General features: G+C 34.0%; 2 protein-coding genes across 3 annotated transcripts; both read right to left on the minus strand.

Moving 5' to 3' along the window:
- Positions 1–41: 41 nt before the first annotated feature.
- Positions 42–19,113, minus strand: LOC120340575 (centrosomal protein of 112 kDa-like). 2 transcript variants are annotated; one of them, XM_039408869.2, is made up of 24 exons: positions 18,975–19,113; positions 18,543–18,606; positions 18,118–18,235; positions 17,692–17,836; positions 17,213–17,289; positions 16,597–16,638; positions 16,041–16,083; positions 14,143–14,195; positions 13,858–13,944; positions 13,442–13,541; positions 12,768–12,886; positions 12,145–12,288; positions 11,288–11,442; positions 10,726–10,855; positions 10,507–10,599; positions 9,902–10,041; positions 9,727–9,817; positions 9,214–9,366; positions 8,370–8,552; positions 5,643–5,873; positions 4,827–5,039; positions 4,156–4,245; positions 3,744–3,845; positions 42–819 (listed from the first exon to the last, which is right to left on the minus strand). In XM_039408869.2, the coding sequence occupies exons 1-24, from the start codon at positions 19,063–19,065 to the stop codon at positions 703–705; spliced, it is 2,781 nt and encodes a 926-aa protein (XP_039264803.2). In that variant the 5' UTR covers positions 19,066–19,113; the 3' UTR covers positions 42–702. The 2 variants fall into 2 exon arrangements, with proteins under 2 accessions (XP_039264803.2, XP_077975901.1); XM_078119775.1 differs by lacking the exons at positions 16,041–16,083; positions 16,597–16,638; positions 17,213–17,289; ... (2 more) ...; positions 18,543–18,606; positions 18,975–19,113 and adding an exon at positions 14,819–15,640.
- Positions 19,085–21,832, minus strand: LOC144431944 (MAPK regulated corepressor interacting protein 2-like). The gene has a single exon (XM_078119776.1). It carries the CDS (start codon positions 21,799–21,801, stop codon positions 21,376–21,378), a length of 426 nt encoding a protein of 141 aa, XP_077975902.1. The 5' UTR covers positions 21,802–21,832; the 3' UTR covers positions 19,085–21,375.
- Between the last annotated feature and the right edge of the window lie 557 nt (positions 21,833–22,389).

Consider the following 22,389-nt stretch of genomic DNA (forward strand, 5'->3'; position numbering starts at 1 on the left):
TTTCAATAATATGCCCATTATGACTGTTCTCAACACAATGCTTTACTTTTTAATAGTTTATTTTTATATAAAAGAATATAAATATACTCTAATTAAGAAAATATGGATTCTATGCATACCTGATGTTCACTACAATAGCAGCAAAATAGAAAAAACTGAAATAAAACTGAAAATCACCTATACTGCACCAGGGCAAACACCAAACAGCAAAACCAGTTTAATTAACTTTGGCACAACGTTTCAGTTACCAATAAATTCACCACAAATCACAATGTGTCTTTATACTGAAAGAAATGTATAAGTTATACAGTATGAATGACAATACAAGTGAAAATAAATACAAAACGACAAATGAATATCATATATATTGCTGCAAAACAATGTTGCTAAGTTTGCTAATTCTCAACAATAGTTTGTAATCAAGTATTCCCCTAAGTTAAAACATCATGATGCCACACATGTAATGTAGATAGCGATAAATATAGTGTTTCACTTTGAATGGTCGTTTTCCTTGGGCTGCCGAACTGTAGCAACCTAGATTATACCACATTAAATATTAGACAATGACAATATGCTATGACAATTTTTCACATACAATTTGGTTGTGTAATTAAACTATGTGCAATTAACTTATATATATAACTTTACAAAAAATGTTTATATAAGTTGACATATGGTTGATCTTCAATATTCTTTTCTTGGTCATGACAAATGACGAGGAGAGATAGTGGAAGGTGTTTTCAAGGAGAATGGAATCAATCGGTTTCCTTCATCGACTTCGTCTTGTAGTATTGACACTCTCTGCTGAAGCGATGAAACCTAAACACGAAAATATGTGGTTGAATCATCATACATCAGGCAACATTATAAATAGAATATTGGGTACTCCCGTAGCGTGTGTACCAGGTTAGGATTAGGGCATAATTTCATTCCTATTTTTTCTTATTTTAGTTCTATTACGAGTTTGGGGACTGTTTGTGTTAGCCAAGTGAATCTACCCCCTGCCCGTAGGTTTCAGTCCCTTTTCACAACTTGATGAAGGCAAACAAAACTAGTTAGCTCCATATTGGTACACACACTTCTGGAGCGCCGAATATGGAATGTATATATGAATGGAGACTAAAGCAAAAACTATCCGAATATTGGCAACAATTTAAAAGTTGGGAAACATGATCCAATTAATCAATTTAAGTATAAAACATCAAGGTATAGATCAGGGGTCGGGAACCTTTATTGTCAAGAGAGCCATAAAACATATATATTTTCAATTTTATTTCTGTGCGAGCCATAAAACGAATATGTACTCAAAAGTCAAAACATACAATGTCCCAATATACATTTAATGTGACTTCTGATGTTGCATGTTGTCACTGAGGGTCTTGAAGTCTGGTTGATAGTTGGTGAGGTTAAGTTTCATACAGGCGTTGAGGCTTTCATCTGTTAAACGAGATCGCTGGTTTGTCTTAATGTTTTTCAAGTGTGAGAACGACTGCTCACATGCATATGTGGATCCAAACATGGTCAATACAGCAATACACACTCTTTTCAGTGTGCGGTAAGTGGCAGGAAGCGCGTTCCAAGTTTTGACAATCAACTGGTCTGCGGGTTGAAGTTTTTTCATTTCTGTCCATTTATGGTTGATCGCGAGCTCCGCTTGTTGTCGTTCAAGTGTTTCCAAATTTTCATTTAGTGATTTGAACTTGTTGACCCATACGTCTGAAACCGTTAGGTCAGCAACTTCTAACTCAAAATTTTTGATGCAGACACCAGGAATGTAACTCAAGTCGACGTCGTTTACAGCACACTCATATGGATGAGTGATGAACTTAAAAAGACTAATGCGCTCACGAAATTCTGCAAATCGCGCTTTGAATGACTGCAGGAGATTACATGTGAAGCCAACTAGCTGCTGGAGATCGAAATCATGAGTGGGATTATTTGCAGTGATTACATCTTTGAAGTTTTTCAGCCTTTCGAAATGTAACAGACGACCCGTTCCAAGATCCTCAATAAATAACTCCAGCCTTTTTTCAAATGCAAACAAAGTTTGCTGAAGGGATAGGATTGTATTTCCAATTCCTTGCATTTTCACATTGAGCTGATTAAGATGTTCAGTCATGTCCACGAGATAATAAAACTTCCGGAGCCAGTCAGGATTGGTTAACTCAGGATGCGTAACGTTTTTCATCTCAAGAAAAGTCCGGATTTCATTTAAGCATTCTGCAAAACGGTTGAGCACCTTCCCTCTTGACAACCAACGCACATTGCTGTGCAAAAGCAAACCGGGATAATTGTTTCCAACTTCAGCCATCAGTGATTTAAACTGGCGATCATTTAAAGCTCGGGCAACAATAAAATTAACCACCGAAGTGACCACATCCATTACGTCGCTAAACTGCTTGCCACACAATTGAGCACAAAGCGCTTCCTGATGTAGAATGCAGTGGAAACTTAGGATGGGTCTTTTTTCATGTTCACGAAGAAGCGCTACAAACCCTTTGTTTTTCCCCATCATACAAGGAGCTCCGTCAGTGCACACTGAAACAAGATTATCAATCGGCAGCTTTTTTTCCGTTGCGAACTCCATGAAAGACCAAAATAAATCTTCTCCTCGTGTTGTTCCCTTCAGTGGCAAAACAGCAAGACTTTCTTCACGCAGTGTGTCACCCACAACATACCTTGCAATTACACTGAACTGTGATAAATGGCTTACGTCCGTAGACTCATCAAAAGCAAGAGAAAATAATTCCGCTGTATTTATATCCTTTAATTGTATTTCCTCCACTTCATTTGCCATCATGATAGCGCGATCGTGAACAGTACGTGCTGACAGAGGCACGTCTTTAATTCTTTTTATTATTGTATCTTTATTTGACAAGTCTTCAAAAAGTTCATTGGCCACATCAAGCATAAATATTTTGGCATACTCGCCATCTGTAAACGGCTTTCCGTTCTTCACTATTGCTAAAGAGGCAGCAAAGCTAGCCGAATTACAGTTACCTTTCTGAGACCATGCTCGAAGTTGCTGCTGACTCGCTTTCACTTGGCGTAGTAGTTCTAAGCATGCCCTCTTCCTGATGTCTCCCTCTGGATATTTAGATGCGAAGGATGTGTGGCATGTGTGAAAATGTCTCTTTACATTCGACCGTTTCATCGACGCGATTTGAGCATTGCATATTAGACAAACTAAATGATCTTTTCTCTCCACAAAGGCAAATTTCTCTGTCCATTCAAGCTGAAATCCCCGATACTCATCATCTTTCTTTCTGTTGGCCATATCTGTAGTGCTTTAAAAATTAGTTTTGCTAATCCAGTCTCAATATTAAAGTTACAAATGAGGAGTGTACAATAGGACGGAAGGCTTCGTTGCTCCGCGATTCTATCACTTCGTGATGTCTCAAAGTTCCAGAATCCTCTGTTTTGTCACAATGCTTGTCTGTCAATTCTCTCACAAAACATAGACATGCGCTAAGCGCGTTTATCAAGCGCGTTGGCGAATTTTCTGCCATACCTGGCCATAAAATAGTCTGAAATCTGGTAACAATACTAAGATTAACCCTAGAATATATGATTTTCACTGGGAGCCATATGCGGTCACCAAAAGAGCCATATATGGCTCGCGAGCCATAGGTTCCCGACCCCTGGTATAGATGAATCATGACAACCAATAAAAATGGAGTTTTTCCATTATAAATAATTGAAGAATATGACGATTTGAAGAGAAATATATCCAAATTGTTTACTTGTGATCTCAAGCAAGTGATTGTATCTTCCATATCTTTTCTCAATGAAGCCGGTAATAATCCTTTCATGCGTTCTTCATAATCCATCTTTACTCGGGTAAGCTGTAACAAGAAGGATTGCATCTAAGATACAACTAAAATTTATTTTGTAATATCAGATCAGAAGCAAGTTGATTTGATTAATCAAAATGTAAAATAAAAACAGACTTGGTCTGATTCCTAAAATGTCCTAAATGGGTATGGTAGATTTGAGGAAAATAATGCTGAAAAATTGAATGATGATAACATAATTCAGCATATAAATAACTGATACTTTTGGTATTGAATATTGTAAATTGGAAAAAGAATGCCTATTTGAAATCATCATCATCATTTAAATCGCACTTTGTCAAAAGAAATGCTTGTTATCTACCTTATCTTTTAGGTCAAATTCAGAATTTTGTGACTGCCGTTGTATAGAATGAAATTTTTCTCGTTCTGCTTCCAGTTCCGCCAGTAGTGCCTGAAAACAATGAACAACAGAGTTAGAAATGACGAAGCAGTATAGCTGATAACAATGTTTAGAAATATATGTGATGAAATCAACTGCTACCATAGAACAGTGATTTTCAAACTTTTTTGTGTTGCACACTTCGGTGAGGTCTTGAATTTTTCTACGACATGTATACACTATAAAATTGACACATGCACAAGCATTTGACATTCATACTTAACGACAGCTATTATTATTGAGAGTACACACGAATGCACACATTGTTTTATTATAAAGTTGGCTGAGACTCTTAGTTTTTCCTGCGCACTTCTGTCGCCTGATATTTATACATTTTGATTGAATCAAAAACATTTCCAACAACTAGGATGTTAAAATGACTGTTTTGCAATCTCACGATAATGTTGTACCTCCTAAACGACACAAGGAATAAGTAAAAATACATCGACAACAGTAAGAATTGTCTATATAAAATTAAGGCATATGTAATATAAGAACAAAAGGTGTGCACACACTTTGGCTTTATCACGACACAAAGCTTTGAAATGTCAGCTGTAGGATCACAATGCAAGAAATGAATGAAAAATACTCACAATATTAGCACTTTCGAGTTGAAGTCGTAACCTTTTTGCTTCTTCTTCTCGTTTAGCAGCATCATCTGCAATATGTTGTTCACTTTCTACTTGTACACGAGACAATTCATCTCGTAAACTGTTTTCCTTCTCTTGCAATTCACTGATCCGATCATACGCCCTTTCTAAACGTTGTTTGTAATCTTTTTCTAATCCCTCAAGCCTGTTTTTCGTCTAGGAAATACAATGACAAAATATAATTAAAGAGCCCAACAGTACATTTTTTCTTAACTTTAGTTTAGATGAACAGAGTAATTAGATCTTCAACGTTAACATACACACATTATAAGCTTGACCAAATCTTTAGTAGCTCAAAACAGAGTACATAGCAATTACCTTCATATTTTTGAAAATCTCCAAATTGGATATGGTATGGAGACAATGATACCACCACACATATTGTGTATGATTAAGGTGACAGTACTAACCAACTTCAGGTAACAGAGCGTTCTTGATAAAAAATGGAAAACGAATACTATTGCAAAAATTCACACAATCAAAGACGCTCCAGAAGTATGTGTGCCAATATGGAAGTAACTAATTTTTTTCGCCTACTTCACATCACATCAAGTTGTGTAAAGGGACGGAAGCCTATGGGCAGAGGGATATTCAATAGGCTAACACAGACAGTCCCCGAACTCGTAATAGATCTAAAATAAGGAAAATCGAAATAAAAATATGGCCTAACCCTAACCTGATACACATACTACCGGAGTATCCAATCAAAAACTATTTGGATTTAATATAATTCCATGAAAAATAGATCAAACTTCTCACTTTTTGAGCTTGTCTGTCAAGTTCAGATGCATTCTGTCTATGCATTTCCATTCTTTGCCTATCCATTTCAGATTCCAGTCTATTAACAATGGCGTCATGTTCTCTGGCTGCTTTCTGTCGTTCCTCTTCTCTCAATAAACCTAGCTCAACTAATTGTTGTCTTCTCAATGCAGTTGCGGAAACAAGCTCTTCGCGAAGTTCACGAATTTGAGCCTCCATACCAGTTATGACCTAATAACAAAGACAATTAACGGGTCAAAATCAAGGGCGCTGTCCCTCATGTAAGACTGTTGAGAACATACAGATGTATGATTTGATCATGATAATGCATGCAAATGCTAGAATATATCATGCAATACTTTAAACCAGTGGTTCTCAAACTTTTTTAGTCTCAGAGCCGCATTTCAAACCTCAAAGCTGTGAAGAGCCGCACACAAGCAACGCAAGGTAAAATAACAACAAACCTTAAGCGCGTATTTAAAATACCAAGTCCTCGTAACAACAACAAACCTAACAACTAGAGCTGGGCAAAATATTCGAATAATAAAATATTTGAATGCCATTTTACTATTCGAATATCAGGTACCACGTGACCTGCGCCGCTCTGCTTGGACACCGAACTCGCGCGTCTCCAACTCAATCGTGAATTGTGCGAGATTTCCCTACGCCGCTCGCTATCAGAATAAAAAGACAAATTTGAAAAGTCGTTGTTTTTGCATTATGGTGTTATATGCTTATCTTTGCCCTTAACGTATCGTTTCAATACATTATTTTGCAAAAAAACGTATCGACTTTTCCGTAAATTTAGAAACGTCAAATCAGATTAGGTATTTAGAATAAATTTCCAAGATTTTAAACTCCGCATGCTTGGTGACATATCATTAGCCATTTCTTGCATTACCGAACATAAAGTTGATTGAAAATAAATGTTAAAATGACTTTTCGGTGTTTCATTGTGAAAAAGGCGATTTTAGTTCGTTAGAAAACTCTAGTTATATAAATAGCATGGATTTAATAATGATCAGAAGTTTTTCCAAAAGCTGGTATGAGTTACTTGTATGAAAAACACTCATTAAATTGTAACCAGATAAGAAATGTCATGGCCTACTCCCTTTAAAGCACTTTGTATTAGCTCTTTAGTGATCCCTTCCATCCTTGGCCAAGTGATGTTTCGAATATGTAACATTGTACTCGACCATACATGGCCGCTGAGCCAAGAGTAAAACGTAAAATTAATCGTGAATTTCGTTGTGACAATGCACACTGACTCGTTCACGAATTGTTGCGTCTATTATCATCGAAAATGATTACAATTGGTAAATTTTGAAGTAATTGGGCAGTACTAATTAAAGTCTTATAGCATGACATAATCAAAATCATTAAGTGAAGTGCTGAATTTGCAAATTCCGTAAAGAAAATTGAGCATTACTCAGTAAGTATTTTAGCTATAATAACCATCGGGGTGTTGTTTTGTTGAAAAAAAAAAGCCTTAAAACTTTAGAGAATTAGGTATAATTAGCGTTTGACCCTCGATTAGGCACAAAGGCCTAGGAATGCCTTTATTGCCAATTTTTTTATTCGCTTTTTTTAAATCAACATTCAGGATTCACGCAATCGTAAATTTGCTAGGTTTATCTATCTAATACTAAAATAACACGAACACCATAGGAAAGCACGAGAAACTCAAGTATCGTTTTAATAAATATCTGCATCTCGGTTACAGTTCACTTTAAACAGGGACGGTTAATTTACAAGCGTTGATAAGAAAGATCAAATCCAAGACAGGGAATAAAACTCAGAATAAAATTAATTTGGTTTAGAAAATCAGCCATTAATGTATTCAACAGCTGTCGCTGATGTGAACGCAAGGGTATACTAAAAATATGAAACTTCGATATTCGGCGACCGCTTATTCTTGCAAAAAACGAGAAAGGGCGGGAATATAGAATACAAACTTTAAGATATCGCCGCCAAAACGATCGCGGTGACAAAGACAATCAGCGATATAATAAAGTGCCGACTTTTCAATGTTTCTATCAATTTCTAAATGGTGTATCGAACTCCGACGTTCTGGATCCCTGTTATGTATAAAAAAATATTCAAATTATTCGATTTCAAAAAAGATTAGATTTTGTCCACCCTAGACTAACAGCCATTTAATTTGGCTTTGATTTCTAATAAGTTTGTCAAAGCGGGTCGTAATCGCGGAGGATGCAAAGTGCAGTAACTGCTTGAGATGATCGCCAGATATTTCGAGACTATTTTCGATTACTGGAACAAAATTAAAATGCTCTAGGATTAAAATAATCATTGAGTTATTTGATTTATAAATAATATCCGGGAATGCGACAAACACTGAAAATCCACGGAAGCAAGCCAATGAATACAGCCATGTCTAAAATCTTGCCAAGTGAAAAGTGTACGAGTGTCCGAGAAAAGCTTACTGTTGCGTCACTATTGCATCTTGTAGGTTAGTCAATGCTACGCAAATAAACACGGGGAAATTCATTCGACTAACTAATAGACTTCAGCATTTTAATTTCGAGTCAATGATTAGTTTTCAATGAAAAATTTTCTCTGAAAATAATTAATTTTTAAAGCATTAACGAGAGCCGCAGGAAAGGTTGTTGAGAGCCTAGTTTGAGAATCACTGCTTTAAACTCTTCACACTTATCATATATGATTCCACCATGAAATATACTATTTTCAGCTGAAGAAATAGCAAACCTCATGATGTTGCAGTTTTCTTTCTTCTGCAACCCTCTCATGCTCCTCCAATGCATCTCTCAATCTACGTTCTGCATCTTCAAGTTGTTTATCATAAGTTTTGCTCAACTGATCACGATCAGAAATAGCATGTTGTGTCACCTTAACTTTATCTTGTTCACATTTCATTTTCATATCAGTCAGCTGCAAGATTAAATATCAATTTTATGAAACAACTCAAGAATATTAATGGTGGTGGTGGCCAAGTGGTTAAAGCATAAAGACTTAACTATGATAGGTTCACAAGTTAAAATCTCAGGTTCAAACCCCATGCCACCCATCTCACCCATGTATAATGAATTGGGTAAGCACTACCGAACAGTTGGCAGGCGAAAAGGAAAACAGTGAGAACAACTAGTTTTGAAAAATAAATTATTGCAAAATATGAGAATGGCGTATGAGTGTCTGATCTCGTCTAACAGTATAACATAGGGAAGTCTACCACATTTTTGAAAAATAAGGAAATGATCAAGAAAGATAATGATATTGTATGGCACTGATTTTACAGGCAAGATATCCCATATTGTATCTCATATTATATTCATATGCCACCATGCATTCGAGAATTCTAAAACATATTGATATATTTCTCACAAACTATGGTGATAAAAATACCATTTGCAGTATAAGGTTTGAGATTCCATATAAAAATAAAATGAAGCAAGAACCACTAACATTCACAACATCTAGATGTTGCGAGAAATTCAATTTATTTGGAAACCTCACACAACAAACAGATGTAATTTTATACAGTATAACATCATTGACAAACATTTAATTAACAAACACAGTTATTTGAACTGACCTCATCCTGATATTTTGCTTTCAATTCTTCCATTTGAATTTTATGATCGTCTTTCATTCTTTCTTGATATTTTTTATTATTATCAAGTTCGTCACTAATTTTATCAAGTTGAGCCTGCATGTCACTATAAACTTTCTTTTGTGCATCGGACATCTGGAAAATTTAGAAACAATGTCTCATAAATCTATGATTTATGCAAGTACAAGGTGACCCCCAAAAATAAGCGTACAGGTCATTTGGAAGTGGAATACGTTCCGAAGAGAACATAACTCATGTGCGAAGCACCCTAGATTAGTGAACTTTGAAATTTAATCACACTAACAGAAGTTCAAGTGTTTTAAGTTTTAAATAAACTTTCATCATTTTCGTAGAAGTAATTAAGAAATTCAGGAGTTCTGTTTGCTTTGGGTCACGTGTTATCAGTCAAAATATTGGTATTGTGTAGAAATCCGATACCAAATTAATACAGAGTTCTCTCTGGTAAAACCTTACAAATGGAAGAAAAATCCAGACCTGTTTCTTATATTGTTCAATAGCTTGTTCAGCGTGATGTGAATTCTGCTTTTGTTGGACTGTTAAACGTGCAATCTGCTCATCTCGCTCCCTAAAACATAAAACAATATAAATTTTTCAGAAAGCAGTATAAAAAGGTTGAATAGGTTAAAAAAAATAACAAAAATGAACAAACCTGACAATGTCTTCCATGTTTCTTATTTCTCTGGCATGATGCGACTTTTCTTGATCCCACTCGGTGCGTAATTGATGAAGTTGCTTTTCATGAAGATGTTGAACACTCATCATGTCTTGTTGATGGAGAGATTCTCGATCCTAATCATTAGAAAACAATAACAACTCAAAAATAATGCCATGATAGTCTAATGCAGTGGTTCTCAAAGGCTGAGGCGCATCCCACAAGGAAGACCTAGAAAATTTTTTGAGGGGGCAAGAGGCTAATTAAAAATAAAAATATTCGTTAGATTTGATCTTGCCCGCCTCAATTTACATTTCTTTATTTTGGATATTCACGTTCTATCCACATATTTTCAATGTGTTTTTAGAATAAAACATACTTTTGCCTTACTATCTGTTATTTGTAGCTATGGTTAGGCTAGTTATTTTTGAGATGGAGTGCGAGACTTGACAAATTCAAAAAACAAGACGCGGCTTAAAAAGTTTGAAAACCACTGGTAATATTTTAACCAACTCTCATTTGGGTATGATGTCAAGTGTGGTATGATAATTGCCAACCAGTGTTCCAGGTTTACACTAAATCATATAACTTCCAAATCTTACACGAAGCTCTCTCATTCTTTGTTGTTCGCTGTCTTGTAATCCATGCTTTAAACTTTGTATCTGATCTTCCAACTCTCGAGCTGTCTCTTGTGCCTGAGAAAATTTGGTGAAGAAAAGGATCAGATTTCATTAGTCCTTCCATGTGACGAAATTAATGAGAAAACAGGTAAAATGGTCAGGCCAGAAAAATAATAAATACAAAACTTGTACAATATTCACCTTATTCAGCGACAAATTACTTTCCTGTTTCAAAAACTCAGAATTTGCATCAAATTTATTCATTAGAGATTTCATTTGCAGATCATGATTTTCATTTTCAAGTTTGAATTCTTTTTCTAAATTGCTGTATCTGTTAACATGACGAATATTTTGATTGTTAAACAGTCGTCGCATCATGCTAAGCATTAGGAATAGAACGCTAGACATCGCACATCTTGTTACCCTGCATATGTTGACAGGTTCTAATCCAGTGTGGATAATTACTGGTAGGTGTAAGAAGATTGCTGGATTCCTTGTCATCATAGGGTGGTTCATGTAAGCTCTGGTCGGTTACGGTTTCACTTACCATCGAAGCCATGCATTTAAATGAATAACTGGTAGACTATTTCCATATCAGACATGGACTAGTAACCAGATGAAAGGCCATAGTTCACCATATAATTAAGTCATCTTATCGCCTTTCCTCTCCTAGGAGATAACAATGAAAATCCCTATCCCAACCTCCCACTAATGATAAAATCTTCAACAAGCCCTTACATAGAAATATTTCGGTACAACTTACTTTTCTTCGAGCTGCCTAATTTTCTTTTCAGCATTTTCAAGTAACCTTTCAGCATGTTCTTTATCATTCATCAACGATTGTTTTGCCATTGATAATGATTCAGTTTCTTGTGTTAATTGAGATACTCTACATTCCAACTCACTTGTAACCATTTTCTATGAAAAATTTTAAAGAAAAAAATGAAATTACTCATCAGAACGAAATTTACAGGATAAATTCATTATCCATGTCAATGCCTTTATGATGAAACAATTGGCAATAGACAAAGCTTCCAAATAAAATTTTAAAATGAATATAACAGTGGCTCCTGGAGTCCTGAGTAAATATTTTGTGGCCCTCGAACAACTTCCCTTTTAATGCTTAAAAACAAAAATTGCTCAAAAATTATTATTATCTGCGCACGAATGTATGTCGTAATAAAAGCTGTTGTGAGGTGTTTGTTTTGTAGTGATTAGCGAAGCAAATATTAGTGGTGACCATTTACTTGCCAAACATCCCTAGTGGTAGTTGTATCTAACACGGAAACAGAAATTGCAAGTGCATCATAATTTGAAGTTTAATGTGGCATTGCTCATAGGAGGAAATAAATGCGGCCTGTACGCTACCGTCAATGTGCATATTCAGTCCACTGCTGATATAAAGTAAAAGTAGAGAGCTGAACTGATCTAACAGTACTAAACTGATCATGGGATTCTAAAATAAACACTATCCAATAACGAAATTAAGCTTGTCAAAAGTCTTTTAACAATTTACAAGATTAACCGAATTCTTAAATTAAAGCTGAACAAAAAAGATCTCTTCTAAAAATTCAAATAATTGAAATGTCTGTTTTAAATGGCCATCTTGGATGCACTTACCGTAGCAGTAGTCTGAGCATTGTATTCATCTTCCATTTTCATGAGTCGTTGGTTTGTGTCATCAAGTAATTGTTGGATATTTTTTGTGTGTGTTTTCTGAAGTTCATATTTGTCTCTTTCAAAACCACCCAGTGCTTCTTGCACCTGATAATGAAAGACATGTTATTTATACCCACGACCACACCTCAATCATTTTTATTTGAACACTCGATACTCGAACAATTGGGTAGTCAAACAAAATTTCTAGTCAAAAGTGCCGCGGAAACTGAACAAAAATTCAGTACTACTTCAGAACACGAGACCGAGCCGAGGAGTGAGGTGACGCCACCCGAACTGCGCATCTCGGCTCCCTTCTGAAGTAGTACGGGTATGCAATATGTCACAGTAGACTAACGGTATAGCAGTCTTCACAACCAACGCGAAAGCAGAACTGCAACAAGGTGCGAAATTTTTGAGGACATCATTGCACACAAAAACAAACTTCATAGGCCCACAGAAATTTGCTCAAACTTACAGATGACAAAAGAAGTCAATTCAGAACGAAATATGTTCACTGTATATGAAATGATCAATTGAATGGAATTGGAAAGGTTGATCATCAGTCCAGAAAATATCAAACTTACTTTAGCTTCATATTCTGCCTTAGCTGCTTCCGTTGTTTCATCCAACATTAATTTTAATTCATCAATTTGTTTGTCTTTTGTTTCTCGGAGCATTTGTAATTCTTTCACTAATGATTGTGCTAGAATTGTTAAACATGAAAGATATTAAAAACAAAACTCATTGGCTTTTAAAAATGATTTGAGTTCTGTGGGTAGAGTTTGCAGCATTAGATAAATAAAGAATAACTCTTCAAGATTGTAAAGATCCCGGCGTGGCGCATTAGCAACAACCTAGCAATAACACCTCTAATAGCCCTGTGCAAGTTTGCACATTCCTATATGCAAGAGGATTACTGGACGTCTCACAATAAGATGGATCACGTAACTGTTGGATAGCCTCGTTACAGCTTGCTTCGCCAACGATCAAGCCCATGCATTTGGCATAAATAACCAGTTAATTAATCTCATACCCGACATGAACTGGTAACCAGACTCAACCAACTGGTAAAATCGCACAGTTCACCATATCATTGAGCCGATTCACAGCTTTTCTCTCTCTGGGATAATTACAAAACATCGATCAAAAAACTCAAGCCAATGCATAGTTTCCCATTCCTCAGTCAGTGAACTTCTGAGTTTTCTTGTTTATAGCTATATAGTATCTTAGTACGATTTTTTCAAATTTAATTTCGAACCTCGCCTATCAGCTTTGATTGTAGATTCTTCATGATCTTTATCTTTATTTCTATAGTGTTGCTTCAATTCTTCTATTTCACTGTTTTTTCGATCTAGTATCTTAAAGCAAAGATATTCAAATATATTTTAATATGTATCATACAGTTAGCTACGTTATCCTTTCCAGTAAAATTTCCAGTTCCAAATTTGTATATTTTATAAATCTTTAAATAATCAATTCAGGAAATTGGAAGGTAATTTCAAAGCATGAGTGCTTTAAAGCAAAGTGAGTTTAAATTGAAAGCATTTGCAATTTCTAACTGTATAAAACTGCTCAACATAACATAGAATGGAATAATTTAAATAGTAATTTAATAGAAGTTTTACTAATAGTAGTGCTTTATTGATTGAAAACTACTTAAAAATAATTTCTTACCTTTTGTACTGCAATATCATGTTTATGTTGTAATTTTAATTTGTCTTCATGAAACTGCGCTTGTAATACTTTGCTTTTCATTTCCAACTGAAAAATAAAACAAACTTTAAAGTTTTGAAAACTGTATGTCTGGCGACCTTCTTCTGCTTTTCATACAAGCAGTATCAAACAAAAGTCAATAAACTTTCTGAATTTCTGAAATATATCTTATATGGTTGAAAAAATAAGAGTAATAAGAGCAGACAGCTATTTATTATCATTTCCACTGTGGGAGAGAACACTGACCTCTTTTTCATGCATTCTTATTAGACTTTGTTCGTCTCTGAATGTTGATGGACCTGAAATATAAATTGAATATCTTCATTTTTGATTCAATATTCACCAAGATTTTCCATACAATATCTATATCTAAATGATTCAGTATTTTAGAATTTTAATTTCGATTATCTGAATCCCTTGGGACCCACTTTTTTGAAATAGCAATAATTATGTAACTCTGTTAATTGAAATGGACTCTTAGAAAATCTTTATTCATAACATACTGTAGAGATCCCTCTAGTAATGTTAGAGTTCAACAACACTAACTAATAACACCCGTACATTTCATAACCTCCAAGTTGAGAAGAACAAATTATACCATTTTTTAGGAAGGCTCCACATCAATATATTTTTGTGGTACAATCTCGAGACATACAGAATTACAAAAAAAATAGTTTGCAATCTGATACTAATACCACACACTTCAGCACGTCTCACATTTGCACAATGATTTCCCCGTAGACAACTTATGTTTTTTCAAATCAAGCATATTCCCGCTAAATCAGGTGAGAACTCTCATACCCAAAGTTTAAAGAGTTTACTAATTTTTCATTATTATTATAATTGATACTAAACCACAAAACTCCCAATCCAAATTACTCTGACAACTCAAGTAACTGGAATTACTAACAATTTCACTTACCTAATACATCCATATCATATAGGTTATCTAAACCAGTCATTAAATTTTATTGTCTATCAATCTATTAGCTTCTATTAAAAATGCATTGATAGCTATGGCTAACCAAATAACAAATATTGCTAAGAAGCGAACTGCTCGGGTGCTTTTACCTAGTGAACTAAATAAAACAAAAGCTTCGTCAAAAGTCGAAGACAGATTCGCGACATAAGTTTTAACAGTGCTTAACGACAATAATAACAAATCAGTAACAAACGTACACAACCTTTGTTTCTATGAAAACAAAATAATACAAAGAGAAAGAACTCACAAAACAACTAGACAAAGTCAAACAAAGAGCTTTATTTTTATTTTAGAAATCCTTTCATTATTTCGATCTTTACAATTAACTTAATCAATGATTAGTGAAAATCAATCTTAAGTCAAACATGGGAGAGAGATTATCCCAAACTGAAAGCGATATGCAGAGGTGATAAAATAATCAAATATTCATCTAAGTCCTGGACCTGAAGAGAGAAATAACCAATCTTGGTTCCCCGTGGCTTCCCTTCCCCAGTAAAAATGTGATTTATTTTATTTTTTGTCAATTTCGTATGTTATTTTTTACTGGATGGAAAAAATAAACTTGACTATGACTATAACGTATTGCTAAAATTCCACCTCATCCCTATTTATAAACGACTGATGAAATCTACATACTAAAATGGCTCTTTCAAACTCTTCATACTATTTGAGATCCAAATAACTGTCAATTTAAATTGAGCAAACAACAAATAGACGACTGGCAATGTATCATGAGAAGAATATTCGTTAGTAATATTGGTTGAATATTATCCAAAGTTGAAAACAAATAACAAGGTAATGGTAAACATTGAAAAGTACTGCTGGTACAGTGGATCAACATAGAACTAATCAAAATAGTTAAAAAACAATTACTGCATATCTTCGCATATAAAACAAGTTTAAAACTCAAAAAAAAGTTTCCAAACTGAAAATCCGACTCCTACGCACATAACTCTGATCGCACTCAAACGAAACGACTTTATGCTAACCTAATTCCAACAGCTAACAGCTATGACCTGAACCATGCTAATTTCTCACAATAAAGAGGGTACGATTTGTAGGGTCGACTTATAGGGCTCTGCAAAATTTATTAAATTAATCGTTTTAGGGTCGTTTTCAGGGGATCGGCTCAAATGCAAGGATATAGGATATATGTACAAACCTTTGAAAGCTTCATTGGTTGGTTGCTCCCATGGCCTATTTATCTGTAAACAAGATATTTGAAACAACAATAATATATAGGCTATATTACTATTTTAAAACGCTCTTGTGATTGCTGATGCAAAAAATTTTCGATTTGACTGTATTTTATCAGTATATTTTATACATGAATACCAGCCCTGTCAAGTGAGAGTTATGGGGAAATCTAAACTACGAAATCTTTATGGACTTTCACACAATAAAGCCGTCTGAAATTTAAACGGTACGGTACCAATGTTTCCAATACACCAAATAAATATCTCCTGAATAATAATAATGTTACTTTGCCAAATTCAAACAATTTAAAAAATAGATACCTATAGTAGGTATATCAAATTAAAAATTGGGAAAAAGATCATGGATATTTTGATTTTGAGGTTCGGAAATTCCAAATCTGATTATTGATTATCCAAGTGAGACAGCTCATGTATAGCAAGAATATTTCATTGAATATGACACCCTATCATAAGAAAATTTGATAATAAAAACTTCAAACAAGATATTATTCTCATACTTACAGGTGATACTCTTCCTCTGCCATTGAATGAAGGAACATCAGACTAAATAAAGATAAATTTCAGTTCAAGGTAATTTCAGTCAAGTTCAAAGTAATCTAACAAGAGAGCTCCTGTTGATTGCTTTTATTGTAGTGCGTTTAGCACAATCGATTTTAATTCATAATTTTATTAAACAACACTATCTAAAATCAAGAGGAAGGGTAGATATTTAAATACTTTGGCAGTTTAAACTTAGTACCAGCAGTCAGTTTTGAGGAAAATGTGGTTCATCAGCAACCAACAAAAAATATGTTATGTCATACCTCACACAGCACATAATGATTAACAATGAATGAAGATCAAAAGTTAAAAATAGTATTTATTGGAAAACTTTGTTAGGAGTTTTCAAGAAAATAACTGACTCGTGAAATTTACCTTTGTGGGAGAATCATGAAAATAGTAAGTAAAACACAGCGTATATCGTGACATTGCTATTCCTACACAATGTCAAATTTCAAAATATTATGACAAAATCCCAAAAATCTACAGAAGGCTACCCAATTATTTGGATATGGATACTGGTTATCAAAGCAGATTTCACGATCAACAATGAATATTTGAAAATGACTGGCCTTACCCTTGATAATCTCAATGAATGTTGGCGAGGTGATGACGTCCTGTAATCACTTTGAGGATCTATATTTTCTTTTGAACCTAAAATGATGACGCAATTGTTGAACCTTGAAATGGGACATTATTACAACAAGTAGTAAAAACTGAACAATAGAGTTAACAATGAAAACACAGCAATTCATAGAAATAATTCACACCAACTGATTTCAATAATTGTAGCGAATATGAACATGACAGATGATTTGAATTATTTCATGATTCTACAGATGTTTGAAAATCAAAGTATGTTTATTAAATGTTGATCTGCGACGTAACTTTACTGCAATCGAATAATACATAATTCAGTATTTAATGTCCTGAGTTATTATCCATATGCAGTCGGGGCTCAATTGTGCTGAGAAGATACCAAACAAAAATGAATTCAATTTCATTAAAATTGCAGTTTGTTTTTATTAATTGAAAAATCACTAGATTATAATTTACCTGACAGTACTGGTAATGACCCATCGAGTTCCAAACGTACCCAATCAGGGGTTTCAGTTGCAGCAAATTTTGAATTTTCTTGATACATTTCTTCGGTTAGATGCATATGGTCAGATGTCGATGATGGTTCATTGAAAAATATTGACTAAAAATTATAATTAATGATAATTTGATTATACCATGAAACTAAATTATGTATTGAGTTATGCCATTTCTCCTATCCCGTCTCAAACATGTTTATGTTATTTTCTATTGAACTGATTTGAGTATTTGGTTGTATCAAGTATTTGGCTGTCATTATTTTAATGTGTTATGCTTCATTTGTGAACATTAGATTTATACAAAGTCACTCGAGTTGGTGATCTGTAAAGAATTTGCTCATCGGATTTCACAACATTACGCCCAAAATTCGTAATACGCGTTTACCATATATGAAGGAAGAGTTTTCAGTTGACCGTCTTCTGGCCTTACAGCAAACGGACCATCAAGAAGTCCTCTTTTCAACATATGAAGTAGAAGTTTTGCATGGAGATTGCGATTGTTTCTGCAAACAAAAAAAGATAATCAAAATTGTGATTTGAGCATCTAGAATGAAAAAAATAACATTTCCGAGCAAGAAGTCATGAAATACAGTAACTTTACATAGTATTTTAACAAAATTAATAAAGTATATTAGACCCATAGAATTGATGATGTTAAGGGTTAGAAGCATAGCTGATCTAGAAACCATACTTGGCAGACTTGAACATGGACCACTTTGAAAATGACCCAATCTCGAACAATTAATCGAATCGATACTCTGGATATGTTATTGTTGAGGTTTGTAGCTTACATTTGCTTGCACATCTTACCTATCAGCTGTTGACAATGGTGGCTCGCATAGTTTTTTAATCCACAATGCACATCTTTGTCTCTCTGTGTGAAAAAATATATAAATAATATTATTAGAATCCGAAAAAACTGCAATCCATGACAGTCTCTACAACAGTGATTCCCAACCGTTGTGGCGGCCATGCGTATCATTCCAGCGATATTTATAGGGGTATTTTGATTGGTAAATTCCAAATCCTATCATGTTCACATAATTCACGCAAAACAAAGTGAAAACACCCTGTAAAAATAACCTTATCAAGCAATTGAAACGAAGAAGAACTGAATTTTCTTGTAGAGGAGGCAGTTTTGCGTCTAGCATCGTAGGGAACTGCTGCTCTACAACAACAAGAATGGAACTTCTAGCAGTAGCCCCTTTTGTTGGCATTAAATTCTAGTTACAATTGTCTTACCAGTTTTATGCTGCAATCTCAGGACGTAAGGTTTCATATCAATGATATGTTGGTCGAACTCTGAATCCATTCTTACTTCTCGAGCATCCATTATATATTAGATAAATAAACTTTTAATAAATAACACAGATGAAAGCGGAAATCCAAATCACACCACAAAATGAAAATAAAAAGATAAAATACCAAATACCACCATATATGAAAAGGAATACTTGACATACATCTTCTTAGGCAACAATTCAATATATATATGCCAAAAAACTGTACAGAAGGTCAATGCAAATTCTAAAATCAGACTTTTCTGTGACTGAAAATACTGTTTTTGTGTGAAATTTAACACTTTTTACCAATGAACTACGATGTAGTGAGATTTTTTCAAATTATTTTAGTCTGACAATCTCTATAAACATATTAGTATAAAGAGTAACTATAAATTTCCAACCAGTCCAGAATGATGAAAATAATGCATGTATGAAGGTAGGAGTGTATATAGAAAGCTATTTTGATTACAAATTGAAATATTTTTAGTCGATACTTTGTGCAACTGTTTTACTATATTAATAAAAATAGTTTGTATTATACAATGACAACCTCACAATTAAGAATGGTGCACTCAAAAAAATGATTAACATTCAAAAATTGCAAAACCTGAAATTCAACCAAATTTGTAAAAAAAAAATTTTCCCGACTTTTAGCTTCACAAAAATAAAGTGAACCCAAAAGTGAAAATAGGTTTCTCGGTGGAAATACCATAATGTTATAAACATTGCGGATTCCATTTTAGAAAAAAAAAATGATTCTTTCTCCTAATACAAGCCTGATATATTTACAAAGCCTGCGTGCAAAAAAGAGAAGCAATATTTCAAAATTATATATAAATGTGAGGATGAGATAAATTGGTTGCAAGCTGGCATGTATAACCATTCCAACCAGATTCTGTATAATTGAAGTTTTGAGTTCATTCAGTACAGGGGACTCATGTTTAAATCATTATATTTCCCTAATTGTGTCAATGTGACAAAACAAATTGGTGCGTCTCATAAAACTCAATGCAATATTGAAAAAAAACAATTGAATATGAAAACATCACACCAAACAATCCGAATTATACAAGATAGAGATGAAGAGTATAATCGAAAAATATGGCACGAGAATCACAAAAACTCCTTAATTTCTCCTGCAACTATTTTCCATCTATATTTGATTAGAACCTCATAAGAGTCATATTATGTATTGATAATATGAATAAAATTTATTCGAAAAAGGATTGAACAATTTAAAATAATTCTCTAATTTGTACCAAAAATCAAACTAGAACTTTGCGAAACTTGGGAAAAACTATAACTCAATTAGATGTATATTGTTGTCTTAACTGACAGAAAATTGAAAAGTGAACAAAACAGCATATATTAATGCACAATGCATTCATTTTAAGTCAACACAATTATCTATTTTGTGAATATAAATTATTATGCAAGGTACAAATTACTTATGTTTGTCAAAAAAACTTGTTTCCAGAAATTACCTTTTATAGCTGCATGGATTGAAATGAATTCAAACATTTGAGAAAATAAACCCTAGATATTGTTTCAATTTCTTCAAAGATTGTAAATAATTATGTTTGAGTGATTCCCTATGAATACCATTACAAAAAATTCTGTGTCACTGTCATATTAAAAAGAGGTTACTGTAGAATGGAATTATGCAAATTTGTTAATAGCATCTTCTATAGGAAAGATTCGAAAGCAGAGGCGAGAGGGGATGGAAAAACCTTCGATGACAACTCATGTCATATAACAGTAATTAACAAACTATTGCCATGTTTATTCTCCAAGGGACAAGCACATGAGTAATTTATTCACACATGATAGGAAAGAACAAAGACCTTAGAGTGCAATGAGCTATTCATATAATCAATATTCTTGTAATAATAATGATAATATTCAATGGTATTCGAGATCTGGTAGCAGGAAATTTATGGCAGCGTTCCATATATATATAATTATAGATTTTGGAAGGAAAATGGAAAAAGTTATTGATCTAATTAGAGTCAAAGAGTAAAGAAACACTAAGTTTGGGATGACATTATTACAAGCAACTACATGAACAAAAATGAGCCATGAAGCTCAACGTCAAATAAATCAAGAGCAATGAATGGCCTGGCGGTAACAATTTATCACAGCAAGAATCTTTGTCCTCGATAAAAGTTGATTTGGCAGCGGCAAGGTAAAATTAAACAATGGAAAGATATTTTCCGTCAACAATATTACATTATCAATCAGTCAAACAGAAATATTAGTTTAGAAAACGTTGCCTATTAGATTATCTTAAGCCAAAACATTTCAAAATATTCTACCAACATATGCAAGATTTTCCCATTATAAAATGATATTAATTAACGTTATTGTGTATCACTGTCTAAAACTTTACGCAACAGTCTTTCACCCCAAAATTCCTCAAGATCAAATGGTTGAAAATCAGGATTAATACATTCATGTCTTTCAACGTATTGCACACATCCTTTTCTTTGTTGCTGAGTGTCTGTATTATTTAAATCTGCTTTCACCTTCTCCCATTCTTCTTTAACAAATTTAATGTTATTTTCATGCTGTGGGGTTATTGGAGAATGACTACGATTCATTGGTGAAACGTTCAGACCTTGACCGAAGATTAACTTAGGTGGACAGGTATCTTGCTGGCACAAATTGTCTCGGAATTCCACTGGAGACTGAGCAACAGGTCTTTTTTCCTGGTGACTATGAACAATGGGACGATTTCGTAACGAATTTATTTTAGTTGCTGGTTTGCTGCTGATATAGGTGTGCATGCTTATACAAATTATGCTAATTAGAAATAGATAGGCTGTAAAGTACAACATTTTCATGATTAGGATAGGATTTCATAGAGCACACTACAAAAAACATCTGTATGTTTTTTATCATGATTCTTTAATGTGACGCTTTTTTATATTTTTCGTTCCCAGCAATAGTTTAGGTAGTTAGAAATAACTATTGGTTAACCAATTGAATGTGTCAGGTACATGAATATGTATGATGTAGAAAACTCTAAATAAGCAGCTGTTTCACAAACCATAGTAAAATTATTAAAAAATTATGGTGTTCCAAATGCATAGATTTGATTCATTAATAAAGGCATAGATGGCCAATGGTTATATAAACATCAGCAACATCAGTACAGCACAATTCTCCGATTCCAAGAATAGCCCCGACATTATTGGTGCATAGTGCAGGACCATGCAACTGTTTTTTGCAATGGGCCTAACCATTAAAGTATGGTGACACAGAGTGTCATACTATCAAAAAAATCGTATTGCTGCATTTCGCACAGTTTTAGTGAAATGCTTGATGAAATGTCTGCCAGTATCGACAAGGAAAGTGAAACTTGAATTTGACTT

The sequence above is a fragment of the Styela clava genome, chromosome 14 (genome assembly GCF_964204865.1).
Source record: "Styela clava chromosome 14, kaStyClav1.hap1.2, whole genome shotgun sequence".
Taxonomy (NCBI): domain Eukaryota; kingdom Metazoa; phylum Chordata; class Ascidiacea; order Stolidobranchia; family Styelidae; genus Styela; species Styela clava.

Excerpts from the sequence above, each read along its gene's own strand:
- LOC120340575 (XM_039408869.2), bottom strand. The coding sequence starts at position 19,065 with ATGGATGCTCGAGAAGTAAGAATGGATTCAGAGTTCGACCAACATATC. Across the intron at positions 10,856-11,287 it reads ATTAGGCAGCTCGAAGAAAA|ATACAGCAATTTAGAAAAAG; the intron begins GTAAGTTGTACC and ends TCATGTTAACAG. Across the intron at positions 9,818-9,901 it reads AACATGGAAGACATTGTCAG|GGAGCGAGATGAGCAGATTG; the intron begins GTTTGTTCATTT and ends TTTATGTTTTAG.
- LOC144431944 (XM_078119776.1), bottom strand. The coding sequence starts at position 21,801 with ATGCACACCTATATCAGCAGCAAACCAGCAACTAAAATAAATTCGTTA.